Here is an 18,805-nt window from a genome sequence, read left to right on the forward strand (position 1 = left end):
AAACCGCAGATGGGGGAGAAAAGAATAATTTATCGTGGCTGACAATTACTCTTTCACATCACAGTAAATACAAACTTAAAAGAATAAATGCAAACCCACTTTTGATTTGGGGAAGAAGCTGTGTTAAAAAAAAGTATCCAGATCAAGGGCAAATCACTCAGAAAAATAAATCTTTCTAAATCAAAAAGTTTGAGTCGGTAGTTGCTAAAGTATAAATAACGGGTACAAAATCCAGAATACCCTAAAATACACACTAATGCCCCCCCCCCCTTCCCCCACTAATAGAAGCCATGAAAACTAGAACATGCGAACTGCCCTGCCCACTTCGTGCCACTTTGGAATTACGCAAGAACGTTCGGAGGAGCGCATTTGATCCAAAGGATTGCTTTGTGGCTTTAGCGTGAGTTGCGCGCATCATCAAAATTGAATTGAATAAGGTCTGTCGCCTCATCAACACGTTTTAATTCCACGCAATTGGTCGTCGTGTTTCTATGTGCGATTAGTGGTTGGCAACAGCAAAGACTTTAATGCTTTCGTCCACTGAAAGAACTCTGACTCACTTTTTTTTGACGAGGTTCTTAAGCTGCTCTCACACTTTGGACGCCTCCACGGTCGCGCCGAGCACAGAAAAAAAAGTTCGCTCTCCGGACTTGTTAAGTGGCCAAAAACAACAACAACAGAAAAAAAAAACACACACACTCTTTGGGAAATGAGCCAAAGTAGCAGACAGTCATCTTGTAGCACATTATGGCCAGCGGGGGACAAACTAGCGACTGGTGAAGATGTGCCGGGACAAAGTCGCTTTTTGGCCCAAAACTCCACAGGAGGTGAGACGAACCGGCTGACGGAAGCCGACAATGAGAACATTTACGGAGCGTATGACAGGGGTAAAGCGAGCTGTCAGGACGACCACCGCGCCATTCCTGCCTGCGCCACCATCTCGGACACAGCCCGCGAGCTGTGTAAAGCCGTGTCCGTGTCTCTGGGACTCCCCTTGGACTCGAACGACCCCGGTGACGCGGAGCACACAGTCCCGCAGGGCGCCTCCAACGACCACCAGCAGACCACCGGCTGTTTATACCAAGCGGGAGCCGCCGTCCCCGTCGCCAAGTTCAGGCGCCCCGTGGGACAAGAGGAGCGGGAGGCCATGTTTCAAAGTCCCGAGACGACGCTGCCTCAACAGCACCTCGCACCGACCTCCGCTTTGGACTTCACGCTCGGAGGCTCCGCTGACCTAACTTCGAAACAACTTGACCACATGATGACCGTTTTCACGCCGCCCGGGCCTCACGGTCAAGACTGCGTCGTGGAACCGTCGTGCCGAGCCTACATGCACATGGAGGTGTCTCCCGACTACCGCCGAAACGCCGGCGGTTACCAGCTGGAGCAATACGGCGTCAGTGTCAAGTCGGAGGAGCTAAACGAAATGTCTGACGAGGCGCAGTGGTGCTCCAATTACGGCCACGGGGACAGGTACAACGCTCAGCTTTGGGGGACGAGGCAGTGCCTGTCGACGCCGCACACGAGTGGCGCGAACGAGGCGTTCATATGCGAGCCGTACGAGAGAAACACCGGACGCAGCGAGCAATGGTTCCCCCCGAGTGGGATGTTGATGCCGCCTTACGCCAACACCAACTTCATCAAGTCGGAGGTGGGACAGTGGGTAGATGTCGCCTACAACGAGTCCAGGTAAACATCACATACTTAAAACTAGACTTTTATTTTATTTTAATAAACAGCAAACGTGGCATCTACAATAACTCTAAAAATGACAAATGTGACTTTAATGACACAATGAGCTGGATAAATTTTGAAAAAAAAAAATGTAACGCTGGTTAAGTACCGTAAGTTTACTTTGCAAGTCTAATTTCACCTAAACTTATTGAGATAATTTTATGTAGCGTTCCATTGTCATTCTCATTATTGATTGGGAGAATAACTTGATGTTGCTTGAATGGGTGATGTCCCAAATCAGATTTTCCTCCCTAACTATTTAGTGTATGCCCAAAACACTGCCCAAATAGGCGTTAATTTAATATCACAGCATGAAATGAAGAGCGCCCCCCCCAAAAAAAGGTGTGCTTGCCAAATTAGTGAGTGACTGACCCAGGCTCATGGCCGAACTCAAATATTCACCGTGACCTCCCCAATAGCAAGAATCTCTTCAATTTAAATGCAATGAAACTAATTTCCACGTTGCTCTGTACAAATATTTATACATGTTTTACTGCCAAACTGGTGACCCAAGACCTCTGCAAAGACCTGCGCATTTTGGCAAAATTTATGACAAATATATTGCTCATTATCCAAGCATACTTTTAAGCGTCTTGAACTTTCCCTAAATGACAGTTATGTGACCAAAATGTTAGTTTTTTTTGGGGCTGGACATGAAAGTGCGGCATGCGGCCTTGCATGTCTGGTTTTGGGGTTCTGGATAAGAATCTTGGCTCGGATCTTTCTATGTTGGGTTGACAGGTTTCATTTTCTTCTGCGTCTCCCATTTCCTCTCAGATTCCATAAACATGCATATTATGTTGATTGAAGACTTCTAAATGGCGTATTCATGGTTGTTTTTCTGCATGTGCCCTGTGATTGTGTAACGGCGAACGCTGGGTGGACCTCGCTTCTCGCTCAAAAGCAGCTGAGATAGCCTTCAGGTCACAGAATGAGCGGGAGAAAGGAAATGATTATTTATGACTAGACAATTTAAAAAAAAAAACGCTCAAAATACATAAGAAACAACAGGGTGCTATTTTTTGTCTTTTGTAAATAGAAATTATGTATAAGTGATAAATGATCAAATCTGTATCACGTGAAATTACAGCAAGTGGATCTTAAATTAAAGTCCCCTCGTGTTTTTTACCGAATGCCACAAAGGATTGATGTAACCCTCTCGAATTATGAGAACAAAAAAAGAAAACGCTTAACAGAGCTTAGCGGACACCAGACAGAAGAGATGTCACACTGATGTCATCCCTCCCGCTTGTGAGCACTGTGTGGCGTTGGACCCCCCCCCCCCCGTCTAATTCAGCGCAAACGGCAAAGATCCTCCATCAAATCATATTCATCGTGAATTACTGAACCACATCCATGGCGGTGAAGCCTGCAGTAGCCAAATCACAAAACGAGGCCTCGGAAGGGGGGGGGGGGGGACCGGTTGAGTGAGGCCAAGCGACAAGCGACTTGAATTTATTTGTGTCGAGTCCTTGATTCCAATTTACACGTTTGCTTTGGTCCAATAATTTCTTTAAACCTAATAATGAAATTAAAAAGCAGCTTAGTGCTTCACGTATATTGCGCAAACGCAATATTAATCACAATGCCATGTTTCCACAAGTGGCGCTGTCTAAAACATATTTCTGAAAAGAAAAATTTGGGGGTTGACTTCCCCTGTAATACACGTTACGTCTTTAAATGTGTTTGGAACGATTCAAAATTGCATTCCAACGGCAGTTTGGCAAAGTTGAGGACCCCATTTGCAGGGATTGAGTTCAGGCTCTCAAAATTGAATTTGATTTCAAAAGAACAAAAAGGCAAAACAAGGAACAGAAAGGAATAAAAAACGAAATTAAATTGAATGAAAAAAAACAAAAAAAAAACAGAACTAAACACAAGCAAAGTGAAGTGACAACAAGGGAATACGTGGACGAGACAGGAGTGGCAGAGAGGCTGATTGTTAGACACAAGTACCAGGCTCATAAGAACAGGTGGACTCAATCACCTAACAAGACAGACATGAAAAAAAAAATGGGTCGAACATGACAAAACCTGATCCAATCAGAACCAACAAAACCACAACATGGCATTTAAAGTAAAAAATTTTTCAAGTGCCGTAAATGCTCCAACGGCATGCCCAGGGTGCATTTCTATAGCTCACATTTTACTTTACGTTCAATTTCTAATAATTAAGATTGGTTATTTGTTTGTAGTTTATTGCTACGAATCTGACGCTCAATACCGAAAAATATTATATTAACCTCCTAGGGCGAGTTGTGAAATAATTGGCAGACAACACAATTTATTTCCTCGACGACTGTTAGTTGAAAAATGAGTTTTGATTACAATCTCTTGTTCTCCACGCCCCTCAAGTCCGGCATAAAACGCATTTGCAAGTTCAATGGAGTGGCACTGAGGCACAAATTGAAAGAACCCGCATCTTTGCAATCGGATCATAATATGGACAAATGGCGGTGAATGCGATCCGCATCCCTCCAAGAAACGGTTCAGGCAATTCATGTACTGCCCCCCCCCCCCAATATCACCTGCAAAAGTTTTCGAAAGGAGACTAGACAACAAACGACAAAAAAAAAAAAAAAAGGCCGGAGCGGACAATCTTGGGAATAGGCTCAAGTCCTTTGACATAAACGGGGGACCTCCTGAGAGCTCATTTTAGAACTCCATCATAGCAGCCATCTTTTCGAGAGTGATCGACTGGGGAAACATGATCTCACCTCCTGGCGGTCGAAAGAGCCGGGCAGGCTGATTAAGAAGGCCAGCGCTGTTCTTAGGTGTCCCTGAAGTCCGATTCCCACCCAATGCAGGACATCAAAACAATCTGGCGCACTCCAAATGTGTGAAGGAGACTTTAACTTTCTATACATATATTTTTTTACTTTTTTTGCCAGAACTTGGGTGTCTATGGGTTTTTGTTGCGATGTGATGGTTCTATGCAATAAGTGCTCAACACCTCGCCACAAATGACTTAACTTCTCTCAACTCCAAATAAAACCAAATTTTAGACAGTCAAGTCATAAATTTTCATGGGCTTGCGCCGTTCATTCACTGCCACTTAATTAATAAAGCGCTACCTTATATTTTGGATCACGGAACGAGGACAAGTAGTGAGTTAATAAAAATATGTATTTCAAAACAAATGATTCGTGTCAGTTGCAATCGTTTAAAAAAAAAAGCGTTTAAAATAGTACAATACTGTATTTCAGTGTCGTGAGGATGACAATATGCACACGTATCGCACTTTTGACGGTTCGCTGAACTTGGAACATCCCTGCAGACCGAACAATCCCCCACCTGATGGGCCGGCTCTGGCCCTCCGCCCACACGTTTGACACCCCTGCTCTCGGGGGATTTTCAAAGTGGAAAAACTTGTAAATTGAATTTGAAATAGATTTTTTATGACTTCCACTAGAAACTTTTCAGACACACTTCGCAGACTTTATAATAAGTCGGTGGCAGTTGAGTGTGAAACAAACGTCACTGTCAGCCTTACTTTGGCACTTTTGTACCGCATCTGCAGTAAACTGTTAAGGTCTTCAAAATATATATATATATTTTTTTTTTTAAGCAATAGCTTCCTGGTGCCTCATGGGTTTAATTTTTGTTCAACACTGACATGAAGTTGGAGAATGTAATGCATTGTATTTTAAGATAAGGACAATTATCCCAAATGGGACGGAACGGTTTCCTGTGCCATTTGCATTTGGGATGACGTGCAGCTGCTTTTGTTCATGTGTGCTCTCTCTGATCTACCAAAGTGATCTTAGAGAGTACATTTCTCACTTTTACCCTTGATGGAACTTACACCTCCACTCGCTTCCTATTTTTTCGACTCTACTCGTCAAACTGATACTGTCTTGTGTGAATGTTTTCTTTTTGCCCTTGTCTCTTTTATTGTGAACCTTGATATCCGAGTCGTCGTTATGTCTGGCTGTTTTTTTTTTTTTGCCCATCTGTCTGTGCGCAAAGGCTGACGCTGGGCACATCCTGCCCCGCCTCCAGCACCATCACCACCCACCCCGTCAGCCTTTTTTGGCTGCACGTTTGACACGCAAATATTTCCCACATCGTCCCCAGTCCCAAAAGCGTACAGTTAGAAGCTGTCGATTTATGACGCAAAGTGAAAACCTATAACTCAGCCCATTTTAACATCCTCGGTGCCTGCACATGCTTTGCATTACAGGTTTAAAGTCCAGCTTTAGTTGTCATAAACTTCAGACGGCTAAGGTAGATAAATCTTTAGCAGGCATTTATTTGAAGCAGACAGTATTTATTTCAACAAACACTCAAAGATTGAAGACCGAACAGTGCCCAAGTGAAATGATTTGGACCATCCATCCATCCATCATCTGTTTCGCTTCTCCTCACAAGGGTTGCGGGTTGAATTGTACTTCCAAGTGGAAACACGGCCATAATATAGTGAAACGAGGTGCCTATTTGCAGAAAGGTGTTTATTTGTGAACGTGGACGATGCAGCCAATTTTATTATTTTTTGGGATTATCCAGGCTAGGTTGAAAGTATTTACAACAGATTAGATGACCGATGTTTTATTAGAAAGGGGACAGTGCCATTTCACAAAGCGCATGATAAATAATTTTTTTTTTTTTTTTTTAAACACGCCAGAATGAGCTCACCTGTAAAAATATTTGAAACAGCTCTCAGTACACGCCAATCAAATTAACAACTAAAATAAATATTTATAAACATATTTACAGCTTTTTACACGCCAGTCAGTGTACATTTGAATCTTTTTGTGAAATTACTGTTAAAAAAAAAACGTTTCAGTTTTGCAAATGCAGTCGTTGGAACCAGTTGATTAATGTTGCGATATACGTGGCGTGTTTCTTGTCCTGGGCTGCAGGTTTGAGACTGGCAGAGAGCACATGATCCCCATGGAGTTCTTCTACCCGCCACAGAGAGCTTGTCTGATCTGTTCGGACGAGGCCTCCGGGTGCCATTATGGTGCGCTCACTTGTGGCAGCTGCAAGGTTTTCTTCAAAAGAGCAGCAGAAGGTAAACAGAGTCAGAAAGGAGCATTGCGCTACGACCACACACACACACACACACACATGCACACCCCCAACTGAAATGACACATTAGATATCGATCGCCCTTGCTTTGATTTGCTGACCGACATGTGACATGTACTCTCCTTTTTTATCCAAAGGCAAGCAGAAATACTTGTGTGCCAGCAAGAATGACTGCACCATTGATAAACTGAGGAGAAAAAACTGTCCGTCTTGTAGGCTGAAGAAGTGCTTTGAAGCTGGGATGACTCTTGGAGGTAGGTTGGATGAAAATGTGTTCAATTCCATTTTTGGATATAGAGGATTTTTTTTTCATTTTTTATTGTTGAATATTTTTGGGGGGTTCTCCTTTGACTATGTTGCTGCAATGCACCAGAGGGTCCTGCGAGCTTAAGTGGAAGTATGAGGGAGCCATTTTGCATTGACACAATAAAAAATTAGCAGAATTTGAAGGGCAATGCATGTACATGGTGTAGCGCACGTAAATTTTATGGTTTTTTTTGGTCTCGTTTCACATTGCCTTTGCCACAAAGCAGGAAACACCTAATAACTCACCTGCACATGCTCCCAAAAAAATCCCAAACTTCTCGTAGATATAGTCACCTTTATGACAATATTTTCTTAGAATTATTGTGCCACCTAGTGGTGACAACAAATCTGATTTTGCATTTTCATGTACTTCATCAAGGTTATGAACAAATTGAACTGAAAATTTGTCAGTAAAGCCTCACGACACTGATCATGCTCTACGGCGATTATTGTGACTTTTCGGCGAAGGGCGTGGCCATTCCGGTGCCGCAAATTCTTATAAATTCTTAGCGCCACCTACTGGCTAAAGGAAATACGTGTTTTACTCTCCTAGCCATTGAACCGTAACCATATTTATTTCACATGAAATTCATGATTTTTCTTTTGCAATCCGCTGTTGCCACGGAAACGCGCAGTTTGGCAATAAAACAAGACTTATTTTGAGGGTCTAAACATCCATCCATCCATCATCCATGCCGCTTATCCTCACAAGGGTCTGGAGAGGGTCTAAACAAGCCCATGGAAATCTGCAAAGAGAAGTGAATTTCAATGAGCCAGAACAATTTGCAATGCCTAAAATTTGAAATCATCGATAACCTTTTCTAAAAAGCACTTAATAAGCGTCTTTTTTTTTTATTTACCCACATATAACCAAGATAGCGAAAAAGAAATGGCTATACTATCATTTGTTTTACAAGTAGAAGCACGGATAGACCATCGCTGAATTATCTTACTTAACTAATTCCCTGCCAGCCAAGTACAATAAATGGATTTTTGACGTCTTTAGCCGTCAATGGCAGTAAATGAGTTAATGTGAAATTTGTCATTAATTGGTGACAATTCTCTGAGTAATCACAAACGAACTGAATTCAGGTGCCATTTTAATGAATGGAAATAAGCTCAGTGTACCGCATGAACAAAACACATTAGAGGGAAAGCAAAGTTGTCAAAGTATTAGCGCCTTGCCAAGAAAGAGCGAGCACTTAAGTCTTTCCCCAGTGCACATCCTCGACAACTCTCAATTGCAGCATCATCACAATAGGGGATGTTAGTGATAATCAAGCCCCTGACGGAGGCGCCGTGCAATTTCGACCTATTTGATTCACTTCCCCTTACTGTCAGCCACATCGTGCTTGTCAGATTAGGCTGGAAGAATTGACATGTAGTGGACTCATTTTGGCCTTGTGTTCAATTTCCACTCCTCTCCATTTTCTCATTCTGTTTACAGTGAAAATTGTGCGGCGGGCACAAAGCTGACGTGCGAATTAAAGCAGCAGACATGCTGGCAATTTGGCAACTCGTCGGTGACAAACCCGTGGAGCCAAAATGCCTTCTAATGCAGTGATTGGTCATAAAAAGGGACAACTTTTTTGGAGTTGGGGCTAAAAGGAGCCTCCTTTTATAAATGTGTCATTCGCTCGCGGCATGACATGTTTTTGGAGATTCACGGGGCAAAATTTAAGATGCGTTTTGATTTTCCTCCTAAAGCATGTTAGGCAATTAGCACTTTTTTTTCTTTCTTTTTTTTTTTTTACCAGCTCAATGAGAACCCAACTGAATCAAGTTTGCTGTGCAGCTGCGGTAGAAACAGGTTAAAGTGATTAATTTTTGGACTATGATCCAGATTTGGATTTGTTCCATAATTCTGTTGCAAATTAGCATTGTTGAGTCACGGTGGAGGTCAGCACTCGACTGAGTGCCCAGTACTAGTTCATCGTGGAATAGTACATGTAGTACATGTAGATGTTTCATTTTTAAGATACATTTTTATTTCTTTCAGTTCTGGAAAGTCTTCAAAGCGAGGCAAACGGCAGTTAATTTTATGATTTTTTTCATTTATTTTTTTTTTTCCCCCTTCAGTTTAGCATCTGCTCAAGTATCATTTAAAAAGGTTCAATTTTGGGGGCTGAAATGAATTCCCTATTATTCCTGGAATGTTAATTATTTCCTCAAATAAGATGGAAGGAGCTTTTTCATAGCGCAGGAGCAGGATGCAGCCCCGTGCAAGCTGTCCTCATTCACCGACCATCCTGCGGTGATATTTCGAGATCTTCATGTGACGCATGAATAGAAAAATGAAGGCTCACCGAGGGTGCAACTATGTGCGCAAGACAGCTCATCTCCTTGTAAGGCTTACAATTCAAGCAAATTCATGAAAAGAAAACTTTAAATGCATCATCGTGACGTAGGAGGCGCAACGAGGCCTGCCAGCTTACCTTTTACAATTTAAAAAAACAAAAAACAAAAAAAAAACTCCAGCAATGCTTATTGCTTTGTTCACTTCAAAATCTTGACAACTTGAAGGCTTTATGTGCGCGTGCAACAATTTTGGAATCTTCCTCATTGGAAGTCTTTTGTTTATGTTGGCGTCAAGCTCAAGGATGAGCGACGCTAAAGTTCAACAGAACGTGTTTACACTGTACGACGGAAAAGGATCAAGACCACCAATGACAATCCCCAGCAGGAACCTTTAATTAAGCGCTTTTATTTGATGTTTGGCATGGGATCCAAATTTCGATACGTCAGCCTCGCAAACGAGAGAACTCCTTTTTACCGTTTGCAATTTGCTCTCAGCTCAACCTCGTTTGAGGCTGGCTTAAGTTGTGTCTAAAACTGGCGATTCAATATTGAGCCTACGGAGCTGCAAATTTAAACGGCACTTTTAATAAGACTCTCCTCACAGAGAAAATTTACAGTCAGGAAAATTAACAAATGATTTTTTTTTTTTTTACCTGAACGTCCAAAAATAGGGACTTCCATTTTGAACACAAATATCAATTTTTCATACGGCTGTTTTCCTCCTATTCTGTAGCAGCCACAAGTTGCACCCAAAGCCGGAAATCTGTGCTAAACATTTTTTTTTGCTAAAAAATAAACTTGTATAGAGAAAGCAAAAACGTACAAAATATAAACAATTATAAAATAAATAATAAAAAGGGAAATATTAACCGGATAGCTTGCACTCATACTGACAAGCCACAAATGACAGAATTAAAAAAAAACAAAAAAACATCTCTTTGTCAACAATATGTAGTATGGCAGCTTAAAAATACCGAATGGATTTCTTCTCACTTTGGAGGGTCAAAAAAAGTTGTCATTTACTGCCATTGACGACTAAAGACGTCAAAAATGCATTTTTTTTTTGTGTTCATTAAGACCATCTCTCACTCATGCATCCTTAGTCACGCCGATGTACAGTTTTCCTCAACTAGCGCCACACAGATTTTGTTTTCATGTTTGGACTGAACACATCACATCACAGAACAGCGCAGGGTAGAAACAGCATGTGCACCTTTTGGAATTAGTAACTGCTTACGCTTCCTTTGCCAATAAGAATCGCAAGCAAACATTTGCTGAAGTTTCTCATCACAACCCAAAAGTGGTCAGGAGGGATTTTGGAAAACGGTTTCAGTTCAGCAACGTGCATGCGAGCTCTTGCCACAACGTACCGATCTGGACCGGGCCAGTCCAGAAGGCGCATTTTCTGTTGACGCACATTTACTTGTTGATTGACGTCCAGGCCCCGAGGCAGTAAAGCAGTCATGAAATGATGAAAAATCCACGTAAATCCAAAACGTTCATCTCTACTTTTTTTGCACGTTTTGCACACAAAGCGAATATCTTGGAAACAAATGACGGCAACACTTTTCTGCCGTTGTCCTTTTTTGGTATGTGAATAAACACCACGGTACCGTGGACGTCCGAGGGTCCGCAAACGTATGCATTTGATGTCGTCTTAATTCATCTTTACTGTTGGCGTCACGTCGAGTTTTTTTGTTTTTGCAACTCAACCCTGCAAAATCGTCTACATCGGAAAGAATTTAGAAGGAAACCAGAAAATAAAAACGCCCCTCAAATGATGACCGCAGACCTTTCCACCAGATGAGACTCATTTGACAATCAATCCGACTCAAAAGATGGCGAGATTAGAAGATTAGTCACGGTATTGTTGACAATTTTTTTTTTTAAGGGTTTAAAAAAAAATAAACACATGAAGCATTTTAAAATTGATTATTAAAGTGGAATTTTCTGCCAAGTGTGTTCAGATCTTTATCAGAAAAATGGCACAAGAAGACGTGACTCTCTGATGTGGATGGATAAATTATTGTGAATCCGGACGCGTGACTTTCCCCAAACGAATTTTTGTCGAACCCAATTTTTCTTAATCTCGTGTGTGAACCACAATTGAACCAACAAGGCACTTGACACTGCATTTGATCTGCTTTGTTTTGGTTTTTTTTCCTTTGCTAGCACGCAAACTGAAAAAGATTGGACAACCCAAAAATGCCACAGAGGATCATCCTGCTCATAAAGTGGAGATTATCCAAAATGTCCCGCCTGTATCAAGCCTGAATGCCAACTCCCAACTGGTCTTCCTTCACATCTTGGAGTCCATCGAGCCGGAAATGGTAAACGCGGGCTACGATTACGGCCAGCCCGACTCGGCAGCCACTTTGCTCACCAGCCTCAATCAGCTCGGAGAAAGACAGCTGGTCAAAGTGGTCAAATGGGCTAAAGGGCTCCCAGGTAAGAGACGACCGTTCAACTCGTTTCAAATTGTCGAGCATCATCACCGTAATTCCGAATTCCAAATGAATGAAGGACATTTTAGGATGGAGGAATGCTTTTACATTTTATACATTTTTTATTAATAATTAAAAAATAATTTGTCCATTGGTTGTTACAGCATTTGATAACCAAAACAAGTCAATAAAAAAAAAGAAGTGACCCGAAATTGATCCATGAGGAATCCCGTCGGGTATTTTTGAGGAAATGCTGACGCATTCAATCGCATTTTTTTTTCTAGTTAACTCATTGACTACCATTGACGGATAAATACGTCAAATATAATTTTTATTACTTGGCTGGTAGTGAATGAGTTCAATTTAAACTTCAAGAGATGTTGAGGTGATTTCAAATTCCTGTTGTGTTTGTAGGTTTTAGGACTCTACATGTGGATGACCAAATGACCGTCATCCAGAATTCGTGGATGACTGTGATGGTGTTTGCCTTGGGGTGGCGCTCTTATAAGAACACCAACGCCAGGATGCTGTACTTTGCGCCGGATCTCGTCTTCAACGAGTAAATGATCAAATTCAATTCTTGCTGCCTGACATCTTTTGCTCTCACTTGCTCAAGACACACTGCTTATGTCAAATCACAAACAAACCCCCAAAAATTTTTTAAGGATTTTTCATAAACTCCAAATAGTTTCATGCTTTTTAGCCTTGCCCCGTGGTTACCATGGGATGAACGTGAGGGACATTAGTTCTCGTCATTTAAACTCCGATGGCTCAGCTGAGTGAAACTGATTCAGATGAGAACATGAGTTATCACCGACCGCGGGGCAACCCGTGGAAGGAATTCTAATGCTTACAATAAGTAAGAACGTCTTCATAGCTTGCTGGTATTCTCTTCCATAAGTACGCTGGCTGATTAGTCGAAATGGCTTCTTTTCAAATATAAACTGCACTGTTGTAAATTGTAGGTTATCTCCTTTTTATTGATTTCATGGTAGCTGACCCAAAAAGGTGAGTGAGTGTCTGATAGATTGGATGATGAAGATGCTGGCTGAGAGTGTGAAGGTAATATAGTTTGCAAAGCAGGAGGAGAAAACACAAAATGTATTTGCATTCGCTCTTTCACTTTCCCCTTTTTCCTGTTTGTGCTTTTCTCAAATGTGACACCACACTGCAATTATGCAAACTAGCAACAAAAAGTGTTGGAAAAATAGAACTAGTGTATAGATGAGTTTGGGCTGGCAAAAAATAAATAAAAAATACACAAAAAACGTGTCGCTGGAATGATTAAAATTGTCGAATTAAGCTCTATTTTTGCGCAAAGACACTAATGCATTTCTGGCATTTCGCCGCTTATTTTAACAGATAAAAGGTAGTTTATTTTTTTTGGGTGTGTGGGGGATACAGATTAACCATGCATAATTCAACTCAGCAAAAAAAATCCATTAGCTTGATTAGTATCATTCATCATCTACACCAGGTGTGGGCAAACTACGGCCCGGGGGCCTCATGCGGCCCGTTAAATGTTTTAATCTGGCCCGCCAAACTTGAAAAAAATTAAATAAACTTTGTTAATGTTTTATTTTCTAAATAATGTGGTTTTTCAAAGACATATATATTGTTGTAATAATTTTTCATTTCAAATTAAATGTGTTTTTTTTTCTGCAATGAGGTGAGGTTACCAAAACACTCCATCCATCTGCTCCTGGTCCGGCCCCTTTGTCGAATTTTAGAACCCATTGTGGCCTGCCAATCAAAAACTTTGCACACCCCTGTCCTTGAGTCTTCCATCACCCTAACCTGTTTTTGGAATGGGGGAGGAAGCCAGAGTAGGCCGACCTGAAGGATAAAAAAAAAAAAAAAAGCGAGCATGCAAATTTACACAGGAATGTCTGAACTGAGATCCAAAAAAATAACCTCACACCTGTTATGTCCACATTTTAGCCCCTCCCCCCCAACGAACACAAACGCAATCTCATTTGGACATACTCATCACACACAAGTAACTTTTTTTTTTTTTTTCATTAAAGTCAATTATTAGCACCCGATCCGCCTCCGGCGCAACCGTAACCCAAAAGTGGGAAAGCGGGATAGAAAATTGGATGGATATTGGTCATGAAAATGTGTCCCCCAAAATGATGTTCAAATCCATTTTGAACCCACGACTACATCAGGCTCGACTTAATCAGTTGCAAGTTGTTAAAGTTACATTTAAGAGTAAATTGAAGTCTCTTAAATTCAGTGTCAGGATCGAAGACAGATTACTCGAGTTGTTCTTCAAGGTGTGGTGGATGATCAGATCCAAATTGGCGCGGTGAATTATGTCTGGTGGAGCCCGTGTAATTCCGAAAAGGTGGGTAATTTGAGCTATTTGAAAGAAATGTGAGTGCGAAGTGTTAATGGACTGAAGTGCTCCCTGTCACTTGGCTGCTTACTGTCTCTTGCCAAGCCGAGGCTATCCTTTAAGAGCCACCAAAAAAAAAAAAAAAAAAATGTAATGAGACACCAAATTCAGCACTGATTGAATCATTGTTGGGTTTTTTCATTGAAAGCGATGTGGAGGCGTGCTGCACCTTTGCATCCAAGCCTCCGCCAATACTTGACTGCACTCTTCTAATTGTCGCAAAAAAGATTGGGCGGCACAATCGCAGGTGGGAGACATCTGAAAAATGAGAATTAATTGCGGACTTAGCCCAGTCTCGCGCTTCGGCGTCACCCGTCTTTACGATTTCATTAAAGTACGATTTTCTTCAAAATGGCCTCTGCTCCAGTGGACACTGTGCCTCCATTAAATATTTGAAGGATAGTGGAGATGTTGTTAAAAAAAATGGAATTTCAATGTTGCGTTAACAGCACTCGGTAGTCGTTTAGGATGTCACTTAGATTCTGGTGTGGATTTGAAATTGAAACCACGCCCTTTCGTAGCGATTCAAGTTCACCGCTTAGGGTCGAGACAATTTTCTGCAGCATCATTTTCCTCCGCGCTTGCAAGATGGAATCAAGTTTGCTGAATTCTAATTGGATGAACCCCCCCCAACCCTCCTCCCTCCCTCAACCCACCGCTGTCAACACTACATTTATTGCTGTTACACTAACATTTTTGTCATTTTTCTGAAACACCGGGTAGTGTGACTGGACTCTTTGCATGGTGTTAAAAAAATAACACAATAGGTGTTAAATTAACACCAATAGAATGTATGGATATTTACTTAGTTTTGACACAAACTCTCCTTTTGATGTCATAACATAAACAAAAATACATTTGCCTGCACACACCTGTTACGCTGCTGTCGCGAGCGTTCCTGTCTGAGGAAGTACCAAATTGATCATAAAGAAAAGTGGTCCATTTGTAAGGTCGTGCACTGGTTTGGACCGCCGGGCTCAGTCACATTTTGCCGAATAATCTAAAATGTTCCATTACATCCTGAACTGATGAAATATGATTCTTGCCGCTTCGTCCTGGCTTCACTTTTTTTTTTTTTTTTTTACACTGTGGTTATTTCCCAAATCTTAATCAAATAGAACAAAAGTGAAATGATTTCACTTTTGTGGTCAACCTCTGGTCACTCGCTCTCTCCTGCTCGTCGCAATGATATTTTTTTTCCCCGACTTAATATTGTCGGAAGGCAAATGCACATTTGTTCCATTTGCGTTCCAATTTCACCTCACACCTCGTCTCCCGCTGCTCATCACACAACCAAATGTCAGACGTGTAAAACATTAGATGTCTCGTTTCTCTTGCCATCCGAGTGTTTTTCCATGACCTCGCCGCTCACCTTGCGCTTTTCTTACCGTGCGCAGGCACCGGATGCAAATCTCCACCATGTATGAGCACTGCATCCGAATGAAGCACTTGTCGCAGGAGTTTGTGGTGATGCAGCTCACGCAGGAGGAATACCTATGCATGAAGGCGCTGCTCCTCTTCAGCATCCGTAAGTTGGAACTCGTTCAATTGGTTTGCGGACTTTCAGTCGGCGTGACTGTGAACCTCCGGCGACTCGTGCCCTTAAAATGGCGTTTTCGTGGTTAGGAAGTACGTCGTCCCGCGTGGGTGGCCCAGTAGCGCCGATGAAAACTGTGGCCTCCTCATTATTGAAGGTCTAGCGGTTGGGAAGGAGATCTTTCCCCAAGTGGCTTGGGTTATGTCCTCAAATGAGGGCAAAAACGAGAAGATGTGTTTGTCATGGTGAAGACGTTTTTTGGTAAAAAAGTACTTCAGGCGATTTTTCTGGTATCGACCGTTTTTGATGAATTGATTGGTTATCTCAGGGATCCATTATGCAGAAAAATATCCGGGTCAGCCGCAATGTGGAGCCACGTTAGCCAGGGAGCGTGAAGGATAATGACGCAACATATTCCCGTCCGTGGCCATTTTTAAGAGAATTGTTTGATGTTGCAACGACAAGAATGAGTCGTTGCTAATGCGTTGTCATTGTGCCGAAAACGTTAGCAAAGCTGTGGGAACATGTTGTTTTGATCGTGGCCAGTGATCGACCCCCCCCCCCCCCATCTTCGGTACAAACACCATGCAAGTTAATAGGCGAGAAAGTATTCTGCCAATTTATCTAAATGTGTATTTTATTTTATGTGGGGCATTGATCAACAACAGAAATTATACTCGCATGTATTTTTTTAAAGTCAAAAAGTCACATTTGTTGGGGCCTGTTTTTAAAAAGTGAATGATGCAATTTGGGCGACACATTGGCATAAAAGGTCGTCAGTATAATGAATTTTTTTCAAAGGGAAATTCAATGGATTATGTCTCTAAAAATGACCCGCACAGCGGATGACTTTTGTACTAAAATACATTTCAGAGTGTACTTTTTGACTTAAGTTAAGGAGTTCAAGAAATAACTTCATTAACTTCACCATTTTTTTTTTCCAGCGGCTCATCTTTTCTTACATGGACAAATTTGTTGTCATCCGTCTGTTAAAGAACCAACAATGGGTACTGACAAATTTTTTTTTTTTTTTTTAGTTCCAGTGGAAGGTCTGAAGAGCAAGAAGTACTTTGACGAGCTGCGCCACAGCTACATCAACGAACTCAACCGGCTGGTTAATTATCGCGTTACACCCAGTTCGCAGCGGTTCTTCCAACTCACGCGACTGATGGACTCCCTCCACATAGTAAGTGGGATCCGTCACTTTGCAATCCAAACTTTTTGCCAAGACTCAAAATAGAAGGAACAATACCGGTCTGTTAAAAACAAAGACGCATTAATCCCAAATTTGTGCACATCTTTCCAACGGTGGGCCTGTCAATTGCAGACTAGTTTTTTTTTTCTTCCTCCAGCACATCTTAATGAAATGGAAATTATGATTTAAAAAAAAAAGGTTGACTCGCAAGTACATTTTTTGACATAATGGGGAACAATGGATTTTTTTTTTTTTTGCTGATGTAAATGTTCAAATGTGTTGAAAATTAAAGACAGCTGGAATAGGCTAGAAAATGAGTTGATGGATTGATAAAATAATGTGAATTACAATAACAATAATGCAAGGCTTGAAAAAAAAAAAAAAATGCCTTTAATGTCAATTCCAGTCTTGAAACGATCCCACGCAAGTGACGTGTCGTTTCTGCTGCCTTTCAGATGGTGAAGAAGCTGCAGCAGTTTACATTTGACCTGTTTGTCCAAGCTCAGTCGCTAAACGCCAAGGTGAGCTTCCCAGATATGATCGGAGAAATCATCTCAGTCCATGTGCCAAGGATCCTGGCGGGTCTGGCCAAGCCCATCATGTTTCACGAGTAAAATGTGGAAATGTTTTTTTTTTTATTTTTATTTTTTTTCAATCAAGAAGTAACATCTTTGCTGCCTGCATAAACTTTAACAATGGCTTTGTACTGTTTCCCAATAATTATGAGCTCTTATTCATGTTCTCTGATAATTTTATCTCCTTTTTTTGGGGGGGGGGGTCTCAGCCTCTCAAGCTTGTCTGTTTCTGTTTTGTGAGTCCAAGCTGTGATGCTACAAAGCAAACACACACACACACACACACACACACACAGTCTACAAATCAACATCACACCTACCAGTAGGCTGGCAAACATGTTTGAGCCTCTCCAGACACTTCATTAGGTACACCTGTTCAGTCAAAGCCTAAGCGATACTTACAAGAACTGGATTAAAAAATAAAAATAAAATATGCCTTTCCGAATATAATATTGCTTAGTCGTGTGTGACATTGTCAGATATTAATTGAATCCGTTACTGTAGAATTTTGGGGAATATTTTTGGCAATGAAATGCAAAAATGTGGCGGTACCGATTTAAAAAAAAAAAAAAGAAAAAGAAAAAAGAAATAATGGCCGCATGCAATGCTCTTTTAAATATAAAAGGTAAAGGCTAAGGCATCTTTAACTTTTCTTTGACTTTCAGGTCATTTTCATACACTTTGATAAGATATTAAGTCTTTATGTACTGATATTAAAGTTTGAAGCTACAGTATGAAGTGGTCACTTTTTTGGGGGATTATTAACGAGCATCTCTAACGATTTAAAAAATAACAGCAGGCTTGCTCTTGGGGAATATCAACTGTCAAATTCACAAGTCATATTTGCTTCAGCGGAAATGTTCCAAAATCTTTAATGCACTCTGTACACATGATTATGCAAACATGATTTTTTTTTTTTATTTTCTGTGTGCGAAACGTCACTATTGTGCTTGATGCTTTTGAAACACTTGCAAGATGGCGTCACCGTAGAAACGCTTGCAGACTGTCGGTGCTTTGTGATGACCGTAGAGATGGGGTGACACACACCGTACACACACACACATGCACGTTAAAAAAAAAACTAAAAATAACACTAAAACTAATGGATTAACTTTATCTTTACGCATGCCAACTACAACTTTTGTTTTTGTGCATTCGAAAAAGCAGTATTTCAAACAGTAATCACGTCATTCCTTCCGCGCAGTAATCTTGACTGCAGCCTTCAAAAATTCAAATTCAAACACAACTAATGCCAAATACAATGATAAACATCTACCACAGTTA

The 18,805-nt window shown here is 41.2% G+C and overlaps 1 protein-coding gene and 1 long non-coding RNA gene across 2 annotated transcripts in view; one reads left to right on the forward strand and one right to left on the reverse strand.

The window, feature by feature from the left end:
* The window catches only part of LOC148320324 (uncharacterized), a 29,320-nt gene extending 27,700 nt beyond the window's left edge, over positions 1-1,620 (reverse strand). The window contains exon 1 of the long non-coding RNA XR_015839564.1: positions 561-1,620. This is a non-coding gene — a long non-coding RNA (uncharacterized LOC148320324). The remainder of the gene's footprint in view (positions 1-560) is intronic.
* LOC148320326 (androgen receptor-like) lies at positions 340-18,619 on the forward strand. Its single transcript, XM_088279021.1, has 8 exons — positions 340-1,689; positions 6,597-6,748; positions 6,903-7,019; positions 11,542-11,817; positions 12,228-12,372; positions 15,612-15,742; positions 16,789-16,937; positions 17,402-18,619. Exons 1-8 carry the CDS (start codon positions 710-712, stop codon positions 17,558-17,560), a joined length of 2,109 nt encoding a protein of 702 aa, XP_088135147.1. The 5' UTR covers positions 340-709; the 3' UTR covers positions 17,561-18,619.
* The last annotated feature ends 186 nt before the right edge of the window (positions 18,620-18,805 follow it).

This window comes from Idiotropiscis lumnitzeri, chromosome 17 (genome assembly GCF_059441095.1).
Source record: "Idiotropiscis lumnitzeri isolate Australia: NSW breed Sydney's pygmy pipehorse chromosome 17, RoL_Ilum_1.0, whole genome shotgun sequence".
In the NCBI taxonomy this organism is placed as follows: Eukaryota; Metazoa; Chordata; class Actinopteri; order Syngnathiformes; family Syngnathidae; genus Idiotropiscis; species Idiotropiscis lumnitzeri.

Bases quoted from the DNA above. Each gene is read 5' to 3' on its own strand.
- LOC148320326 (XM_088279021.1), top strand. From the start codon at position 710: ATGAGCCAAAGTAGCAGACAGTCATCTTGTAGCACATTATGGCCAGCG. The intron at 6,749-6,902 runs GTAAACAGAGTC...TTTTATCCAAAG, and splicing joins CTTCAAAAGAGCAGCAGAAG to GCAAGCAGAAATACTTGTGT. The intron at 15,743-16,788 runs GTAAGTTGGAAC...TTTTTTTTTTAG, and splicing joins GCTGCTCCTCTTCAGCATCC to TTCCAGTGGAAGGTCTGAAG.